We start from the raw sequence: 21327 nt of genomic DNA, 5'->3' as shown, positions 1-21327 counted from the left end.
CAGATAAACGTAAGACCCATGTGGTCCCTACATTTAAATAATTCACAGTATACCTAGAGCTTTGAAATATGTTTCAGCCATTCCTTCATGTGTATGCTGATACTTCAACAGCACGTCTTGGCAGTAACTTAAATAACAGTACCCTAGAGGAGCCATGATTGCATTGTTAAACAGTATTTTTGAGGACTCAAGTGTCCTGGTTCTTCTCTGCTTCTCAGATCTGTTTTCTCCCTTTCTCTGCTTGTTCTTTATCCCAGGAGGCTAACTTCTGCACTCGGCCTCCTTTGCCAGCTGGCTTCTGGGCAGCTTCAGCAGTGGGGGGCACTTGTAGGAGAAGAGGGAGGGCAGATGGGAGTTTTTTTTCCCTTTTCCCTCCCAGCCTTGGGTCATGTAACTGCCTTGCTCCATGGCAACAGCTCCTACTGAGCAGCCCTTTCTTTATAGCTTCCAGCTCCCTCTGGGTTCTCATAACACTCTTTCCTCCCTGTCTCTGTAGCGCTAGGGATGCCCTTGTTTGTTGCCTTGACTCTGCTCACACCACTGTACAGAGTCCCTTCATTAAAGTTTTTTTCATTTGAACTTTCTAGGACAACTACTGTTGCCTGCCAGACCCTGATTGATGCACTAAGTATGTGTAACCATAACTGAATACAGTGGTAATTATAGTTACTGAACTGATGGGGTAAAGCCAACTTAGGCTGTGGTCACCTAGAAGTTAGAATCATGTATTACTCATTTTTTATATCCCCATCAGTGCCTGGTCCATGAGAGGCATTCAGTGACTATTTTTTCAAGTTAATGAAATCGTGAGTAAGCCCAAGTATTTGTGCTGACAGCAGTGTGCTCTCCTGGTGAGATTCTGCTCTCCTGTTGCTGTTAAGAAGCAGCTTTTCAGGAATTCGATTTCGGCACAGTCAGGGTGTGACGGCGCATGCTGAGTGGGGCACTTCAGCACATGTCAGCTGTAATATTGAGATAAGTTTGGAGTCCGAACCCTTTATGTTATTTTCAAAGCATCCCTTCCCACATTTACCACAGATTTTTGGGACTAGTTTCTATCTTATTTATCCATCCATCGGATAATTTATTTTTCTATTAGTATTACTTTTAAATTATAAAAGAATTACATCCAGTTGTTAAAAGTGCAGACTGTTACAGGAGGGAGAACTCTTACCATCTCTACATTTCCAGTTCCACTTTCCAAAGGTAACCACTGTCACCAATTTGTTGAGTGCAAATTTTCTACCCAAATACATATATTACCCCACCTTTTTCTATGCAAATACATGTATTACAGAAAGCCATACAATGGCTTATGTAATCATACTTAATATTATTTTTAAAATTCTGTGTTTTCTTCTAGTAGCTTTAGAGTTAGTACATATTTAGATTCTTAATCTATCTGAAATTAATTTTTGTATCAGACATAGAAGGAATTATTATTTTTCAAATATATAGGTAGAGGTCCCATTATATTTTAATGAATAGTCCATCTTTTCCCTCATTGATTTGAAATGTCCTTATTGTATACTAGATTTGTAGTTCATCCTGGATCTGTTTTTAGTCTTCATTCTGTGTCTTCATTCTGTGTGTATGTGTGTTTGTGTAATCTATTTTTCTGTTCATGATCATCTTATATCAATACCTGTTTTAATATCAAGAAATTTGAGTTTGGAATTATATTTGGATCTAATAATACATGGAATTATAATTTATTTTTCTGGTTGTAGACACCATTAAAAAAAAGTGCTTTTATTTCATTGTTTTTATGTTTAAGACTGTAAAGTTCCATCTAGAAATCGGTTTGAGAGTTACATTTTAACCTGAAGAAATATTTTTAAGAATATAAAATTTAAGTCTAAACTAAAGTTTTACATTATTTTCAAATGTTTATTTTAAAGATAAGGAATAGGCCTTTCCTATTCATGTTTAATTTTTTAAAATCAGATAAAAGGAAAAAAGTGAGAGAATAAAATGCTTAGTTTTTTTTTTGTTTTTTTTTTAATTTTATTTATTTATTTATTTATGGCTGTGTTGAGTCTTCGTTTCTGTGCGAGGGCTTTCTCTAGTTGCGGCGAGTGGGGGGGCCACTCTTCATCGCGGTGCGCGGGCCTCTCACTATTGCGGCCTCTCTTGTTGCGGAGCACAGGCTCCAGACGCGCAGGCTCAGTAGTTGTGGCTCACGGGCCTAGTCGCTCCGCGGCATGTGGGATCTTCCCAGACCAGGGCTCGAACCCGTGTCCCCTGCATTGGCAGGCAGATTCTCAACCACTGCGCCACCAGGGAAGCCCAAAATGCTTAGTTTTAATGAGAATTTTGAATCAAAGGTTACGTTGATTCCCTGCCTAATTAACGTGGACATCTAATAATATCCATAACCAAAGTCAAATAACAACTTGCTTTCTCCCCCTTCTTAATCTCTCCTGTCCCTTGTCTCATTTACTTAGATTACCTAAGATTCTAAGGATATGTGAAGGCGGAAGGTGGTATACTTTCTGCTTCATTTTGTACTTGAGGGCTGTGTATGTTCACCTGCTTCATGCAGACATTTCTTGAGCTCCTTCAAGGTACTTGTCTTTATGCTAAAGGCCTGGAGAATACAATGAGTAAGACACAGGGTAACTTTTATTCCTTCTGTGGAGGTGATCATAAACAAATTTTTAAAATAATGCTTATAATTAAAGAAATGATAAACTTCAAAGAAAGTAACAATTCATAGGGTTTGTTACCCTGCAGAGTTACCAGTTAAGCAGTTACTGTGGAGATCGTTAGGGGCTCATAAGCATCCTGCAAACAATATTCAAGAAACCATCGGTGAAGATGATGATCCTAGGTCAATATGACGTAGTGAATTTGTTTTGGGTGGAAATTTAGCCCCAAATGCACTGTTTTCCTTTATACATGGCTTTGAAAGAAGTACTACATTTTTTTAAAATTTATTTTTATTTCTGCAACCAAACTAGTTTAAAAATATTTAGAAGTTTCTATTGGCCTGTCTCAGTCTCCTTGGGATGGGTTGTTGATCTCCATCAGTAATTTCTTGTGTTTCTGTATATAAAGTTTAATGACTCAGCCAAGCAGTTATCTTCAAATGGTGTTCGTAATTTATTCCAGGAGTGGATTTATCCAAGATAGAAAAACATCCGGATGCAGCCAACCTCCTTCTGCGACTGGATTTTGAAAAAGACATTAAGCAGATACTCCTGTTTCTTAAAGATTTGGGCATAGAGGATAACCAACTGGGAACATTCCTGACGAAAAACTATGCTATTTTCTCTGAAGACCTTGAAAATCTTAAGACCAGGTAGGGCTTTTAGAATGATTTTCACGTAATCCTAGAAGTGGCTATAAAGAAATATATGGGTAAGTTATTTTTTTTTTTTTAATTTTATTTATTTATTTATTTATGGCTGTGTTGGGTCTTCGTTTCTGTGCGAGGGCTTTCTCTAGCTGCAGCAAGTGGGGGCCGCTCTTCATCACGGTGCGCGGGCCTCTCACTCTCGCGGTCTCTCTTTGTTGCGGAGCACAGGCTCCAGACGCGCAGGCTCAGTAATTGTGGCTCACGGGCCCAGCCGCTCCGCGGCATGTGGGATCTTCCCAGACCAGGGCTCGAACCCGTGTCCCCTGCATTGGCAGGCAGACTCTCAACCACTGCGCCACCAGGGAAGCCCCGGTAAGTTATTTTTTTAAGTCTCAGCAGCACAAGGATCTACTGAGGTAGTTAATGAATGTGAATGTTAGTTTTTTGTTACGGACCTTCTTTGATCAAAATTAAGTATCTAAATCAGTTCTTTTGTTCAACTACCCATTATTATTTTTATGTTTTCAACTTAATGCTAAGTCAATCCTTTGGAAACTGGGATAAGTTTTTTAAAAAATCCATTAACAATGGCTAAATTATCTGATAGTACACTTAAAATTCTGAAAGCCTGATGTTTTCTGTTGTTCTTTCTGGACAATTTTTGATGGTAGACATGTGACCTTGTTTTGGCAAATATTGTATAATTTGCTTAATCATTTCTGTCTATTTTGGTTTTTCCTTTTGTTCTTCTTTAAATAGCACTTTTATAAACATCTTTGTACTTCATTCAACATTCAAAGAATTTATTGCATCTGTGAGAATTGATACAGTGAGATAGTATTGATCTGTGAGGTAAGAATCCTGCCGGGCATTGGGCACACCAGAGAGTGAGACAGAGTCTGTGTCTCGTAAGTTCACATCTTGGATTACCCCCACCTCTCACGTAAATTAGGTCTTCCCGGATTGCCTGAATGAGAGCGCTGTTCACCCCGCTGCCCAAGCAGAAATACCGGTGTTAACTTTGGCTTCTCTTCTTTTATCATCCACATCTAATAACCTACCAAGGCCTGTTGGTTCTATTTTTATCGCTCTCAAATCAGTCAATGCATTTCTCTTAATCTTCACTTTGAATACTTTACCTCGGGTCCCCATCATTTCACGTGAAGAATACTGCAACTGTCTCCCAACTAATCTGCCTCTAGTCTTCTCCCCCTAGACTATTCTCACACCGGTTTCAGAGAGCTTTGCAGTTCCTTGAACTATCAGAGTCTAATGTCTCTGAACTGGGAAAAAAACAGAACAAAAAAAAACTACATTTCTTATATTGAATAGTTTGAACCCTTATTATATATGCAAGGCACTTAGATAGACACACTCTCTCCCTTCATGTGACTTACAGTCTGGTGTAATATAGACAGGCTATTACAATACAGGGGAGGGAAAGGATGATTCTAGGGGACTCAGTCTGACATGTCCAGCTCTGCTCCTCCTGACTGTCTGGAACACTCATTCTCTCCCCATTTGAAAACCAACTTGCCCTTTTGCTCAAGATTTAGTTCAAGAAAGAGTACATACCAGGAGGTGGAGATCATTGGGAACTGTTTCAGAGGCTGCCTACTGCACCGTTATTATTAATATCCCCATTTTACAGGAGAGGCACAGAGAGGTTAAATAATTTGCCCAAGATTACCCAGCTAGTATAAGTGGCAGTGGGATTCAAATCCACTTAGTCTACCTCCAGAGTCCTGGCTACTACACTGTACTGTCTCCCTACTTTTAATTCTATGAAGGAAACATAAGCTTAAAAGCAGCTTAAGTTAACTTGCTCAAGATCACACATGCTCCTAACAATTAAAGAATACTCTCATGTAATAGTATAGTCTAATGTTTCCTAAACCTGGCTGACTGCCAAATTAAAGTGGAGCATTTTAAAAAGTTACTTGGAATTTTTTAATAGGTAATTTACCACATGTACTCAAAAGGGTATACAGTGAAAAATAAGCTTCTCCTGGAAGAGGCAAAGGTATGATAATCTTTTTTGAACTTACCTTCTGGCTCTGGTATGTACAGCAGTCTTATTTTCTAGAATTTCTATAATAGCACTGATTGCATATACTTGTTTTCTTTTCAATGAAGAGAATTTGAAATGTATTAAAAAGTTGGTTGATTCTTTTTAAGAATTTTCAAATGAATAATCTGCATTTAAGTTATTAGAAATTTTCTTTCGGCTGGGCCTTATATCTTAATTTTTTATTGGAAAAGTTATCACAGTAGATAACAGTTTCAATAATATTTTAATCAGATATTGATCTTTCCTGTTTCCAGAAAAAAGGAAAAAAATGGTAATTCTCCTTCCCAACCTACATATTCCTATCCCTCATCAGCCTTGCAAGACCCATCTATGGAGGGAGCTACTATTATCAAGTTTTTTGTTCAACTAGCTAAGAATGTTCTATCGTATACAAGCATGTATGTGTATCTGTGTATACACATACACAAGAACACATGTACATACAGTTTGTAGCATTTATGCATACCATTCTGCACCTCACGTTCTTACCTTAACTCTATGTTGGAGATAGTTTCTATTGGCTCTGCCTATTCTTTTTAACCCTTTTATAGTTCATACTGTGGATGTGTCTAGTCCCCTTTTGGTAAACATGGTGGTTGTTTCCGGCTTTACTATCACAAAGAAGCTGCAGTGACTCCTTATGTATACATCATGTCACACATATTGGTGTATATCTGTAGGATACATTTCTAGGCATAGAATTTCTAGGTCAAAGGATATATGCATTTATAATTTTAATCGATATTGACAAACTGTCCTTCATACAGGTTTTCCAGTTTACACTCCCGCCAACAGTGTACAGAAGTGCCAATTTCCCTGTTATCCACACTAATACAGTGTCATCAGACTTTATGATTTCAGTTCATTTCATAGATGAAAACATTGCCTCATTGTTTTGGAAATGATGTTTGGAGCATCAGATGTTTGGAGGATCTTTTCTTTTTTTTGAGGATCTTTTCTTATGTCGAACTTCTGTTTACATTTCCTTTTCTATAAATTATAAGTGTCCTTTGCTATTCTTAATTGGGCCTTTTTCTTTTTTTGGTAAGCATTTTTTTATATATTAACAAAATTAGTTCCTTCTCTGTGACATGTTGTAAATATTTTCCCAGACTGTCACTTGTCTGACTTGGTTGATGATTTTTTTTTGCCTTGCATTTTAAATTTTTATGTAGTTAAATTTATCAATTTTTTTCTCTCATTGCCTCTAAGGGACTGGTTTTAAAGGGGTAACGTAATAGTCACTGAGTATAAAATATAATAAGTTCCGATATATGGTATAAAAATATTGTAGTCATTAGAAGTAGGCATGCCTGAGTTCAGGTTTCAGCTTTGTCATTAATTAGCTGGTTGTCTAAGACAAGTTATTTAACTCTGAGGCTGTGTTTTTTCAAATGCAATGTGGGAAATTTACCTGGCTCACAGGGGGTTTTTTTGTTTTTTGTTTTTGTTTCTCTGATGAGAATTAAACAAGATAATGTCCTGGAATATTTTAGGCATTTATTTAAACTGCCTTTTACTATGTTTATAGATTTTAAAAAATCAGTAATGTTATTTTATAGTCAAACTTCCTGTATATTGCTACCTTACTTTGTTTCCCAGAAATTTAGCAGGAAACTTCTCAGTTGTTAGAAATACATATTGAAGGACCACAGTAAAAATTATTTATGAAAATACATTCTCAATAAATGTACTAAAATAAAAAATTCCAGGAATTCCCTGGCAGTCCAGTGGTTAGGACTCCACACTTCCACTGCCGGGGGCCTGGGTTCAATCCCTCCTTGGGGAACTAAGATCATGCAAGCCACAGAGCGCAGCCAAAAAAAAAATTTCCTCTTTTCAGTCTTAGCCATGCTTGATGGTCTTTCTTTGTAAAAAGAGTTCTGAATCTCTTCTTAATTTGTGTGTTTTCTATTCTTAGCAAAAAAAAAAAAAAAAAAAAAACTTAAACAGAAGCTATTTCATTTTTTTCTACCAACTAATAAAATAAGTCAGATTAACTGAAAAGGGAATCTGTCTATTAGTGGATTTCAGAAATATTTTCTGCTTCCAATTATAAATGGAAACCATTCTAGAGTTGGATGGATGCTTGTTTTGTTTTAACCATATTTGGGGCCATTATTATAGAATGTTTTTACTTAAACTTTTTTTTTGGTGTGGGAATATGACACTAGTAAACATTTATCATATGTGCATGTATTTTGTTTGTTTCTCTAGGGTGGCTTATCTACTGTCAAAAAATTTCAGTAAAGTGGATATTGCACAGATGGTCAGAAATGCACCATTTTTGCTGAGCTTTTCAGTGGAAAGACTGGATAACAGATTGGGATTTTTTCAGAAAGAACTTGAACTTAGTGTGAAGAAGGTAAAGAGAAGGGGAGAATTTGTATGTTTCCATGTCAGCTACATTTAGTAACTGTTAAATCTCATGTTTCTAACGGATACTTGGCCTGTATGAATTCTATAAACGCCTGATGTTTTCTGTACAAGAATGAATTACCTTGCTAGGTTAATCATATAGCTATATCATTTCGTAATAATTCCATCAAGTTGGTTTCTTCAGTTTTATTCTGAGCATTGGTTTTTTTTTCCTCAAACAATATTAAGTTTATGTATTTCTGGGTTCCTTAGCATTTCTCTACTGGGTCATATTTTAAATTTTAGTTTTGTATTCCTAGTAATGCCTTGTTTTTTCCAACCTAGTTGAATATGCATACATATTAATAATAGATTGTTTTATAACTGTAGACTAGAGATCTGGTAATTCGTCTCCCAAGGCTACTGACTGGAAGTCTGGAGCCTGTGAAGGAAAACATGAAGGTAGGATGACTGTTAGTTTTTGAGAAATCAGCTTCTTTAAGTGGTTAAGTCCTCTGAAGAGGATAGATTTGCTCCCATCATCTTAAAGAAAACTAGATTGTAAAAGAAGTTATTTCTAAAAAGATAGACACAGGAAATGATATAATAAATCTCTAGCAAGCAGTTTATCTTAGTTTATAATTTTTTCACATGTCAACCAGGTGTTACCTGAGTTAGTCTCCTTGCAGACACTGGTACCCCTAATCCTAGAGGAGCAGGTTAGGTATCTGGATGGGACCTGGAAGCTGCTTCCTTTGCCCAGGGGAGGGTCTGCGTCTTCGTCCCCTAGGCGGGAGATGAGCTGTGGAGCCTGGAGCCAGAAGGCTTCTTTGAAGAGAGTAGTAGCCAGCACTTTGCTCTCCTAGAACCTGTGCCAACTGCCGGCTCTAGATCTATCACAGAGCATACCAGACACTCTTTACTGCCCTCCCTCCAAGAGAATAGTATAGAACCAGGGGCAGCTGACTTGTTTGTATACAAAGCTGTCGGAGTATTTGAAATTAGTATATTAAGCCTATTTTCTGAGGTGCCTAAAGTGTTTCATACTCAGCCGTTGAAGAAATGTTTACTGAGCGCCTGCCCATGCCCTGTGCTGGGGAGACAGTCCCTGCCGTTGTGGAGCTTACCGTCCAGTGGGGGGATCTCCTGCAGAGTGATGAGAGCAGCGGATTGGTGAGGGAGCATGGGATACTATGAATGCACACAGAGGACCTAACCTACATTTGAGTGTTTTTTTTTCAATCATCTCTGTTTAGAATTCTGACATGTAGTTTTTCCAGATGACATGCATAGGAGTGTGCTTGGGAGCAGAGGCTCAGAAAGCACTTTGAAAGTCTTACTGTTGGTCTGTGTGGTGTAGGGCCCATACAGATAACCTGACCAGGCCTCCTGTGAGCACCGTTACTCTTATTCTGTAATTATGCTAGCTCCTTTTGGTGATCTTCATGATGGTCGTCAGGCTGTGACTAGCTCATCCTCAGGAGAGGGGTTTAAAATTCAGGTTACCCCAGAAGCAGGAAACTATGAACCCTTAAGGTCACTGGAATAGCCATCTCCAGATTTTAATGTCCTTATTTTAAATTTTGAGAGAATCAATGTGTCCTCTGGCATATTACCAAAATAACTATTTCTATCTTTCTTTTAGGTTTATCGGCTTGAACTAGGTTTTAAACGTAATGAAATTCAACATATGATCACCAAAATCCCAAAGATGTTAACTACAAATAAAAGGAAAGTTACTGAGACTTTTGACTACGTGCACAACGTGATGTGCATTCCGCACCACATCATTGTCAAGTTCCCGCAGGTGAGGAGCGCATAGCCCGCTGTTCTGTAAGAGCTGTCATCGCCCTTCATCCGGAGCTGCTCTCCATGTTCACAGCCCGCTCGTGAAAACCCCTTGCTGTTTGTGAAGGAGTCAGGCCACATGCAGTATAGTTCTGAGAGTCGTGTTAAGGTCACATTTCTCTTTGCGCGTCTTTTTAGCAAGACCACATCTAGCAAATGCAGTAGATGGATCGCTTGTGAAAAGCTGACGTCTTCTAGGGCGTTCATGTACATCTCCAGAGGAGAAATGAGTGATGAATCTGTTTCCCTGTAGTTCGTAACCTAGTCCTCGTTCTGCCTGTTGGAATCTAACATACTCTCTTGTGCTTTTCTCCCTTTAAATTTGAAATAGATCACTTCCCTTAAAGGTACTTTCAATTCTAAATGTACTTTTCCATTCACATTCTATCTAAATCCATTAGTTAACAAGCCACGTTATGATGATCTCCTACCAAAGCATAAAACAGTTCCCGTTAGCTGTCATGCCAAAGCCATAATTACATTTTCTAAGCTAATTAGACTTTTTCCTGTTCTTTACTTGGTGAATGACATTATCTGCTTGTTCACAAGAATGTTAACTTTTTGAAAGCAGATCTTGTCTGATTTATACACTGCTGAATTCCCAGAGCCGGGAACTATAATGGGCCAATTAGTAGGCACTGGATAGATATTTGTTGAACACATGATTGATTGAATCTCATAAAAGTCATCCTTCTTTCCTGTTTGGCGTGTGAATAGACACTCAGTGAGTATTCATTGGATAAATGAAAGATTGAATTTCATTAAAGTGATTCCTCTACTCCACTTGCCAAATGTGTTCTTGATGTAAAGGTGGGCAAAGAACTATGACTTTAATATAACTGTCAGAACTAGACTGCATTTGGTGCAGTTCCCTCACAAATAGTAGTGTTTATTTACCTATCATACTTCAATCTGAATGGGCCCTTAATAGAGCATTTTTCTGTTTCATCAAATGCATGTGCATTCATTATAAAAAGTGTTAGAAGCCTGCAGTGGTGAAGATTTGGCTTATAGAAACATTGTAAAGTAAGTAATCTTCAACTGAAAAGCAATGACAGTTTTCTACTGGGTTGATAGATAATTCAGTGACAGTAGCGCATGATAAGAGAATATGATTTGAGGATAGAAAAATCAATGAGTCATGGTCTGTATTCTTGTGGAACTCATAATCTAGTGTGGAAGACAAGTTTTTAAAATGTAATTGCTTTACATAATGTTAGAGTCTTAACAGATATTGTATACAGCTATTGATTTAATTTAGGAGAGGTAGGAAAATCATAGAAATAATAAGTTATTGATTGTTCATTTACTGTGTGCCAGCTCTGTCTTTACTGCTTTACTTGTATTAATTCATTTAATCTTCACAACAACCATGTGAGGTAGGTACTGTTATTGTCCCTATTTTCCAAATGAAGAAATTAAGCATAAAAAGATTCAGTAACTTGTCCAGGGGCCAGAGCCAGGATTAGAACTCTGGCAGTCAGTTTGAAAACCCATGCTCTTACCTAAGATATACTGCCACTCTAAGAAGTGACATTTGAGTTGTCAGTAGAATGAATTGGGGTTAACAGTGGACAGAAACTTTCCAAGTAGAGAAAACTATAAACTTGACTAGATGCATCAAAATCAGTTGTTTAAAAACACAGATTTTAGGCTCCCCAAATCCTAGCTTCTGGGAAGCCTGGTTATAGACCTGTGGCTTCCATATTGGGAGGATTCTCAGACTCTTAGGGTCCTGGGTAGGATTGCTTTAAAAAAAAACAAAAACCTCATTGGGAATTCCCTGGCGGTCCAGTGGTTAGGACTCAGTGCTTTCACTGCTGGGGGCCTGGGTTCGATCCCTGGTCTGGGAACTAAGATCCCACCAGCTGCGTGGCACAGCCAGAAAAAAAAAGAACAAAAACAGCAACAAAAAACCTCATTAATGGAAAAATACATTAACTGACAGTGAGGGAATGGATGTAGACTTAAAACTTCTGGCTGGAGCTTTAAAAACTTAGTGCTGTGAAACAGTTTTCTCATGCAGATAACAGTTCTGGTTGGTACATAATTTTATGATTAATTAAAAATTGGGAAACAATTATAACTTTAAAACTACGATTAGTCATTTCAAAGCAGTGACCATGGTAGGCAAAGGATAACAAAAGCAGTGAGGGTAATGAACATGAGGAAACCACCAGTTCAGGAAAGAGGCTATTATATTCAGGATCCCCTGAAACCTTGTTTCTCCTCTTTCCCTGTGGGTTTCTGTGACAGCAGAGCTGGAGTCTTCATTAGGACAGGAGGCGATCAGTAATTCTTTTTTTTTTTTAAACGTTTCTTTAATTAATTTATTTATTTATATTTATTTTTGGCTGTGTTGGGTCTTCGTTTCTGTGCGAGGGCTTTCTCCAGTTGCGGCGAGGGAGGGGCCACTCTTCATCACGGTGCGCGGGCCTCTCTCTGTCGCGGCCTCTCCCGTTGCGGAGCACAGGCTCCAGACGCGCAGGCTCAGTAGTTGTGGCGTACGGGCTTAGTTGCTCCGCGGCATGTGGCATCTTCCCAGACCAGGGCTCGAACCCGTGTCCCCTGCATTGGCAGGCAGGTTCTTAACCACTGCGCCACCAGGGAAGCCCCAGTAATTCTTAAGTTAGGGTTTTTTTGGTGTTTTTTGTTTGTTTTAATCCTTGAGAACTTAATGGATCATTGATAGGATGAAACTTTTCTGACATTGCAAAGTGGCCCCTGGTGGTCAACAACAACAAAAAAAGAGAGAGAAACTCAATCTGAGCCATGACTTTTGGACTTGAAAGATCACACAAATCTGTGATAATAAAGTCACTTTGAACCACTGGGAAAGTAATATCTGGTCATAAGATGTATAAGTGCTTCAAAGTGTTACTATATTTAGGAAATATAGCTTGGGAGCTTCAGAATCATTTGTGGCCTTGTCCGTATGTTGTATGCTAATTTTGTAAGTCGAGAGTCGCTGGAAGCGTCATACTTCTAAAGAAATACATCTAAAAGCTTCTTACATCTTTTGACCAGTAATAATGCGGTAATGGGAATTTAGTTACCAAAATGAAGGCAGAGCAGCACATAATTTGTTTCTGCAGAGGGAGTAAAAGATGTTTTGTTCCAAAAGCAAGCCAATCCCACGTTGAGTTAGCACACTATATTTTTTTGGTCACTGTTCTCAAATTACTTTAGTTTTCAACAATGTTTTTCATAATGTCCTTTCCAAGTGATCTGTTATTATTTTGTCTCCACTCGAATATAAAGAAAGACTCCTGGAGGTTATGTGCCATGTGGAGTGTCCCCAGTGTCTCTGACATACAGTCAAGAGAAGGACCTGAGACCTAATACTGAATGTGGGTTCATTGGGCCTTGCCAGGGAGCCTCACAGATGTCTCTTCAGCTTAGGGCTCTATTTCAAGTCTGTCCAGATCCCCCAATTCTCCCTTCTTCCTTGCAGCTGGCTTTAGGGACTTAGCCTGCTTCTGGCTCCCTTTTAAAGTTATTGTGTTCACTCTATTCCTCAGGAGTTTAACCCTAAGACAGATCATTTGAACCCATGAAGTCCAGGTTCATTTCATTTTGATACTAGTCAGAGAGAGCAACAGGAATTAAGAAAGAAAGAAAGGAAAATAGGGAAGCTTCACAGATTATGAAGTCGTACACAATTTTTGATGCCATAAACTTTGATCTCTGACTTTGGTTCCCCAACTTGGCAGGCATCAGAATCACTTGGAGGACTTGTGGGTCCCACTCTCAAAAGTGTCTGATTTGGTAGCTTTGGGGTGGGGCCTGAGGATTTGCTTTTTCAACAGCTCCTCTTGTCTCCCTGGATTAGTCTGGTCTCTGCCTACAAGGTAGCCCTTTATTGTTTTACAATTGTTCTGCTTGTTAGTTTTGAGTCCCTTTTAAATCGTAATTTCTTAGCAGAAGGCAAAGGGTTTAAACCATCTAGCATTTATAATAATTTTTGGGGTTTTTTTTATTTTTAACATCTTTATTGGAGTATAATTGCTTTACAATGGTATGTTAGTTTCTGCTTTATAACAAACTGAATCAGTTATACATACACATATGTCCCCATATCTCTTCCCTCTTGCGTCTCCCTCCCTCCCACCCTCCCTATCCCACCCCTCTAGGTGGTCATAAAGCACCGAGCTGATCTCCCTGTGCTATGCGGCTGCTTCCCACTAGCTATCTGTTTTACGTATATATGTCCATGCCACTCTCTCACTTTGTCCCAGCTTCCCCTTCCCCCTCCCCGTATCCTCAAGTCCATCCTCTAGTAGGTCTGCGTCTTTATTCCCGTCTTGCCCTTAGGTTCTTAATGACCTTTTTTTTTTTTTTTTAGATTCCATATATATGTGTTAGCATACGGTATTTGTTTTTCTCTTTCTGACTTACTTCACTCTGTAGGACAGACTCTAGGTCCATCCACCTCACTACAAATAACTAAATTTCATTTCTTTTATGGCTGACTAATATTCCATTGTATATACGTGCCACATCTTCTTTATCCATTCATCTGTCGATAGACACTTAGGTTGCTTCCATGTCCTGGCTATTGTAAATAGTGCTGCAGTGAACGTTGTGGCACATGACTCTTTTTGAATTATGGTTTTCTCAGGGTATATGCCCAGCAGTGGATTGCTGGGTCATACGGTAGTTCTATTTTTAGTTTTTTAAGGAACCTCCATACTGTTCTCCATAGTGGCTGTATCAGTTTACATTCCCACCAACAGTGCAAGAGGGTTCCCTTTTCTCCACACCCTCTCCAGCATTTATTGTTTGTGGATTTTTTGATGATGGCCATTCTGAACGGTGTGAGGTGATACCTCATTGTAGTTTTGATTTGCATTTCTGTAATGATGAGTGATGTTGAGTATCTTTTCATGTGTTTGTTGGCAATCTGTATATCTTCTTTGGAGAAATGTCTATTTAGGTCTTCTGCCCATATGTGGATTGGGTTGTTTGTTTTTTGATGTTGAGCTGCATGAGCTGCTTGTATATTTTAGATATTAATGCTTTGTCAGTTGCTTCGCTTGCAAATATTTTCTCCCATTCTGAGTGTTGTCTTTTCATCTTTTTTATGGTTTCCTTTGCTGTGCAAAAGCTTTTAAGTTTCATGAGGTCCCATTTGTTTATTTTTGTTTTTATTTCCATTTCTCTAGGAGGTGGATCAAAACGGATCTTGCTGTGATTTATGTCATAGAGTGTTCTGCCTATGTTTTCCCCTAAGAGTTTTATAGTGTCTGGCCTTACATTTAGGTCTTTAATCCATTTGTAGTTTATTTTTGTGTATGGTGTCAGGAAGTGTTCTAATTTCATTCTTTTACATGTGGCTGTCCAGTTTTCCCAGCACCACTTATTGAAGAGGCTGTCTTTTCTCCACTGTATAGTCTTGCCACCTTTATTAAAGATAAAGTGACCATATGTGTGTGGGTTTATCTCTGGGCTTTCTATCCTGTTTTCTGTTGATCTATATTTCTGTTTTTGTGCCAGTACCATACTGTCTTGATTACTGTAGCTTTGTAGTATAGTCTGAAGTCAGGGAGCCTGATTCCTCCAGCTCCATTTTTCTTTGTCAAGATTGTTTTGGCTGTTTGGGGTCTTTTATGTTTCCATACAAATTGTGCAATTTTTTGTTCCAGTTCTGTGAAAAATGCCATTGGTAGTTTGATAGGGATTGCATTGAATCTGTAGATTGCTTTGGGTAGTATAGTCATCTTCACAATGTTGATTCTTCCAGTCCAAGAACAAGATGTTGATTCTCTCCATCTGTTTGTATCATTTTTAATTTCTTTCATCAGTGTCTTATAGTTTTGTGCATACAGGTCTTTTGTCTCCTTAGGTAGGTTTCTTCCTAGGTATTTTATTCTTTTTGTTGCAGTGGTAAATGGGAATGTTTCCTTAATTTCTCTATCAGATTTTTCATCATTAGTGTATAGGAGTGCAAGAGATTTCTGTGCATTAATTTTGTATACTGCTGCTCTACCAAATTCATTGATTAGCTCTAGTAGTTTTCTCGTAGCATCTTTAGGATTCTCTATGTATAGTGTCACATCATCTGCAAACAGTGACAGTTTTACTTCTTCTTTTCTGATTTGGATTCCTTTTATTTCTTTGTCTTCTCTGATTGCTGTGGCTAAAACTTCCAAAACTATGTTGAATAACAGTGGTGAGAGTGGGCAACCTTGTCTTGTTCCTGGTCTTAGAGGAAATGGTTTCAGTTTTTCACCATTGAGAACGATGTTGGCTGTGGGTCTGTCATATATGTCCTGGATTATGTTGAGGTAGGTTCCCTCTATGCCTAGTTTCTTGAGAGTTTTTATCATAAATGGGTGTTGAATTTTGTCGAAAGCTATTTCTGCACCTGTTGAGATTATCATATGGTTTTTATCCTTTGGTTTGTTAATATGGTGTATCACATTGATTGATTTGCGTATATTGAAGAATCCTCGCATTCCTGGGATAAACCCCACTTGATCATGGTGTATGATCCTTTTAATGTGCTGTTGGATTCTGTTTGCTAGTATTTTGTGGAGGATTTTTGCATCTATGTTCATCAGAGATATTGGCCTATAGTTTTCTTTTTTTGTGACATCTTTGTCTGGTTTTGGTATCAGGGTGATGGTGGCCTTGTAGAATGAGTTTGGGAGTGTTCCTCCCTCTGCTATATTTTGGAAGAGTTTGAGAAGGATAGGTGTTAGCTCTTCTCTAAATGTTTGATAGAATTCGCCTGTGAAGCCATCTGGTCCTGGCCTTTTGTTTGTTGGAAGATTTTTAATCACAGTCTTAATTTCAGTGCTTGTGATTGGTCTGTATATATTTTCTATTTCTTCCTGGTTCAGTCTTGGAAGGTTGTGGTTTTCTAAGAATTTGTCCATTTCTTCCAGGATGTCCATGTTATTGGCATATTGTTGTTTGTAGTAATCCCTCATGATCCTTTGTATTTTTGCAGTGTCAGTTGTTACTTCTCCTTTTTCATTTCTAATTCTATTGACTTGAGTCTTCTCCCTTTTTTTCTGGTTGAGTCTGGCTAATGATTTATCAATTTTGTTTATCTTTTCAAAGAACCAGCTTTTAGTTTTATTGATGTTTGCTATTGTTTCCTTCATTTCTTTTTCATTTATTTCTGATCTGATCTTTATGATTTCTTTCCTTCTGCTAACTTTGCGGGTTTTTTTGCTCTTCTTTCTCTATTTGCTTTAGGTGTAAGGTTAGGTTGTTTATTTGAGAATTTTCTTGTGTCTTGAGGTAGGATTGTATTGCTATAAACTGCCCTCTTAGAACTGCTTTTGCTGCATCCCATAGGTTTTGGGTCGTCGTGTTTTCATTGTCATTTGTTTCTAGGTATTTTTTTATTTCCTCTTTGATTTCTTCAGTGATCTCTTGGCGATTTAGTAGTGTATTGTTTAGCCTCCATGTGTTTGTATTTTTTTACAGATTTTTTTCCTGTAATTGATATCTAGTCTCATAGCGTTGTGGTAGGAAAAGATACTTGATACAATTTCAATTTTCTTAAATTTACCAAGGCTTGATTTGTGACCCAAGATATGATCTATCCTGGAGAATGTTCCATGAGCACTTGAGAAGAAAGTGTAGTTGTTTTTGGATGGAATGTCCTATAAATATCAATTAAGTCCACCTTGTTTAATGTGTTATTAAAACTTGTGTTTCCTTAGTTATTTTCATTTAGGATGATCTGTCCATTGGTGAAAGTGGGGTGTTAAAAGCCCCCTACTATTTTTGTGTTAACTGTCGATTTCCCCTTTTATGGCTGTTAGCATTTCCCTTATGTATTGAGGTGCTCCTATGTTGGGTGCATAAATATTTACAACTGTTATATCTTCTTCTTAGATTGATCCCTTGATCGTTATGTAGTGTCCTTCTTTGTCTCTTGTAATAGTGTTTATTTTAAAGTCTGTTTTGTCTGATATGAGAATTGCTCCTCCAGCTTTCTTTTGATTTCCATTTGCATGGAATATCTTTCCCCCCCCACTCACTTTCAGTCTGTATGTGTCCCTAGGTCTGATGTGGGTCTCTTGTAGACAGCATATGTATGAGTCTTGTTTTTGTATCCATTTAGCCAGTCTGTGTCTTTTGGTTGGAGCATTTAATCCATTTACATTTAAGGTAGTTATCAATATGTATGTTCCTATTACCATTTTCTTAATTGTTTTGGGTTTGTTTTTGTAGGTCTTTTCCTTCTCTTGTGTTTCCTGCCTAGAGAAGTTCCTTTAGCATTTGTTGTAAAATTGGTTTGGTGGTGCTGAATTCTCTTAACTTTTGCTTATCTGTAAAGGTTTTAATTTCTCTGTGGAATCTGCATGAGATCCTTGCTGGTTAGAGTAATCTTGGTTGTAGGTTTTTCCCTTTCATCACTTTAAATATGTCCTGTCACTCCCTTCTGGCTTGCAGATTTTCTGCTGAAAAATCAGCTGTTAACCTTATGGGGATTCCCTTGTATGAAATTTGTTGCTTTTCTCTTGCTGCTTTTAATATTTTTTTTTTCTATTTAATTTTTGATAGTTTGATTAATATGTGTCTCAGCATGTTTCTCTTTGGTTTATCTAGTATGGTACTCTCTGTGCTTCCTGGACTTGATTGACTATTTCCTTTCCCACGTTAGGGAAGTTTTTGACTATAATCCGTTCAAATATTTTCTCAGACTGTTTCTTTTTCTCTTCTTCTTCTGGGACCCCTATAATTCGAATGTTGGTGCATTTAATGTTGTCCCAGAGGTCTCTGAGACTTTCCTCAATTCTTTTCATTCTTTTTTCTTTATTCTGCTCCCTGGCAGTTATTTCCACCATTTTATCTTTATCCTGCTCCCTGGCAGTTATTTCCACCATTTTATCTTTCTGCTCATTTATCCGTTCTTCTGCCTCAGTTATTCTGTTATTGACTCCTTCTAGAGTATTTTTAATTTCAGTAATTGTTTTGTTCATCACTGTTTGTTTGCTCTTTAGTTCTTCTAGATCCTTGTTAAATGTTTCTTGTATTTTTTCCATTCTTTTTCCAAGGTTTTGGATCATCTTTACTATCATTACTCTGAATTATTTTTCAGGTAGGTTGCCTATTTCTTCTTCATCTATTTGGTCTTGTAGGTTTTTACCTTGCTCCTTTGTAACTTTTTTTTTTAATTAATTAATTAATTTATTTATTTTTGGCTGTGTTGGGTCTTTGTTTTTGTGCGAGGGCTTTTCCAGTTGCGGCGAGCGGGGGCCACTCTTCATCGCGGTGCGCGGGCCTCTCACTGTCGCGGCCTCTCCTATTGCAGAGCACAGGCTCCAGACGTGCAGGCTCAGTAGTTGTGGCTCATGGGCTTAGTTGCTCCGTGGCATGTGGGATCTTCCCAGACCAGGGCTCAAATCCGTGTCCCCTGCATTGGCAGGCAGATTTTTTTTTTTTTTTTTTTAAAGGAATTCCTTTATTTTTATTATTTATTTATTTATTTATTTATTTATTTTTGGCTGTGTTGGGTCTTCGTTTCTGTGCAAGGGCTTTCTCTACTTGCGGCAAGCGGGGGCCACTCTTCATCGCGGTGCACGGGCCTCTCACTATCGCGGCCTCTCTTGTTGCGGAGCACAAGCTCCAGATGCGCAGGCTCAGTAGTTGTGGCTCACGGGCCCAGTTGCTCCTTGGCATGTGGGATCTTCCCAGACCAGGGCTCGAACCCGTGTCCCCTGCATTAGCAGGCAGATTCTCAACCACTGCGCCACCAGGGAAGCCCGGCAGGCAGATTCTTAACCACTGTGCCACCAGGGAAGCCCCTGTAACATATTTTTTTGTTGTTTCTTTTTTTTTTTTTTTTTTTTTTTGATGGGTGGTGCTGTATTCCTGTCTTACTGGTTGTTTGGCCTGAGATGTCCAGCACTGGCGTTTGCAGGCAGTTGGATAGAGCTGGGTCTTTATGCTGAGATGAGGACCTCTGGGAGGCCTCACTCTGATTGATATTCCCTGGGGTCTGAGGTTCTCTGGTAGTCCAGCTGTTTGGACTTGGAGCTCCCACCACAGAAGCTCGGGCCCTACCTCCAGCCTGGAAACCAAGATCCTGTAGGCTTCGTGGTGCAGGAAAAAAAAAAAAAAAAGGAAGAATGAAAGAGAAAAAGGAGCAGTACAATATCAAGGAATAAAAAACAAAATAAAATTAGAAAGATAAAAAATATATTACCAAAAATAAAACTATAATTGAAACAACTGCAACAAGGTAAAATAAAACCACAGCAGAAAAAAGAAAAAGAAAGGGGGGGGAGGGCAACAAGCCAAAAGGAGAGATCAGTAACAAACCATAAAGAATAAAATGAAATTAGAAAAATAAAAGATTTATTAGGAAAATACAAATATAAAAGAATCAACAACAATGAATCAACAAGGTAAAACAGAACCCCAATCTAAAAGAGGAAAAAAGGAAAGAAAAAAGGAAAAAAAAAGCCTTGGCTATGGGGGTGGAGTTTAGATGGGGGTGGAGTTTAGGTGGGGGTGGAACTTAGGCAGGGGCGGGGTTTGGGGGGCAGGACCCAGGCGGGTGGCCTCTGGAGTGTGGAGTTCCCGAGTTAGGAGGTAGGGCCCTGAGTGAGGGTGTTTGGGTGGGGTTTAGGCCCATCTCGTTGGAGGGGGCTCTGAGGGCAGAGGATTAGGCCTGGGAGCCCAACAGGCTTCCCGGTGCCTAAGTGGACAGGGAAGGCACTGGCCCCGTTCCCTTCATTCCTTTGCGCCACCCCCCCGCCCCCACCGACTCCCCCAGGGTCTCCCCCGTCGCTGCTGGACCCCTAACCATGGGCAGGTCCCGCTGGGTATAGGAAGTCCTCCCCTCCCCCAGCCACCCCTCAGGGGTGCTGGCCCAGGAGGTGCAGCCTTTACTTTTGCTCCCCCTTCCCTCCCTCCCACTCCCTCAGGACCCTTGCAGCTGGACCTCCTTGGTGAGCAGAGGATCAGGCCCGGGATCTCAGCAGGTTCCTGGGGGTCCAAGTGGGAGGGGGAAACCTGGCCATGCTCCCTTTTGATCCTCTGCCCTCCCAGTGGTTCCCCAATTTCCCGCTTCTGGCGTGGGATCCCTTCCCTTCCCCCAGCCGCCCCTCAGGGGCGCCAGTCCCATCCCACCTCCACTTCTCCTCTACCTTCACTCCCCCCACGCCCCACGTCCTACAGGGTCACTGGGGTTTCCTCCCATCCCCTTAGGTGTCCATGGTCCCCCACCGGTGCCTGGTAGGTGCCCTAGTTGTGAGGAGACATGAATTCTGCATCCTCCTAGTGCGCCATCTTGACTCCGCCCCCTCAAGTCTTTATATTTGTTAGCCTATTAAAATTTTAGCCAGATAAACATTTTTATAGTTCATCTTTCAGTGCACAGTGTTTAAAAACTTTTTTTTTCTTTTCTAGGTATTTAATTCAAGGTTGTTTAAAGTCAAAGAAAGACATTTGTTTCTTGCCTATTTAGGAAGAGCACAGTATGATCCAGCAAAACCTAACTACATCTCTTTGGACAAATTGGTATCTGTGCCTGATGAAATATTTTGTGAAGAGATGGCCAAGGCCTCAGTACAGGACTTTGAAAAATTCTTAAAAACTCTGTAGTTTTTGATAGATGTTAAAATGTAATAATGTAAAGTGAATGTACATATGAATAAATATATTTTAAAATAAATACCTCAAACCTCAATTGATATCAGAAACAATTTCTTAATATTATAAATTTGGGAACACTTCTGGTAGATGTTTCTTACAAGTTCCTGGTAAGTTAATTCGTCTT

At 39.1% G+C, this 21327-nt stretch overlaps 1 protein-coding gene across 3 annotated transcripts in view; it reads left to right on the top strand.

Annotated features, from left to right (window-relative positions):
- The window catches only part of MTERF3 (mitochondrial transcription termination factor 3), a 31128-nt gene extending 9891 nt beyond the window's left edge, over positions 1–21237 (top strand). For 2 of the 3 annotated variants that reach the window (XM_082432763.1, XM_082432762.1), the window contains exons 4-8: positions 3115–3304; positions 7590–7737; positions 8121–8192; positions 9376–9537; positions 20958–21237. In XM_082432763.1, the coding sequence (XP_082288889.1) occupies positions 3115–3304; positions 7590–7737; positions 8121–8192; positions 9376–9537; positions 20958–21152 (767 nt within the window). In that variant the 3' untranslated portion in view covers positions 21153–21237. The remainder of the gene's footprint in view (positions 1–3114; positions 3305–7589; positions 7738–8120; positions 8193–9375; positions 9538–20957) is intronic. The other variant, XM_082432761.1, reaches the window with a different exon arrangement.
- The last annotated feature ends 90 nt before the right edge of the window (positions 21238–21327 follow it).

The sequence above is a fragment of the Balaenoptera physalus genome (genome assembly GCF_965194825.1).
Source record: "Balaenoptera physalus genome assembly, chromosome: 17".
In the NCBI taxonomy this organism is placed as follows: domain Eukaryota; kingdom Metazoa; phylum Chordata; class Mammalia; order Artiodactyla; family Balaenopteridae; genus Balaenoptera; species Balaenoptera physalus.
The sequence above is the reverse complement of the archived record's forward strand: the minus strand, read 5'-3'. Positions and strand labels throughout refer to the sequence as shown.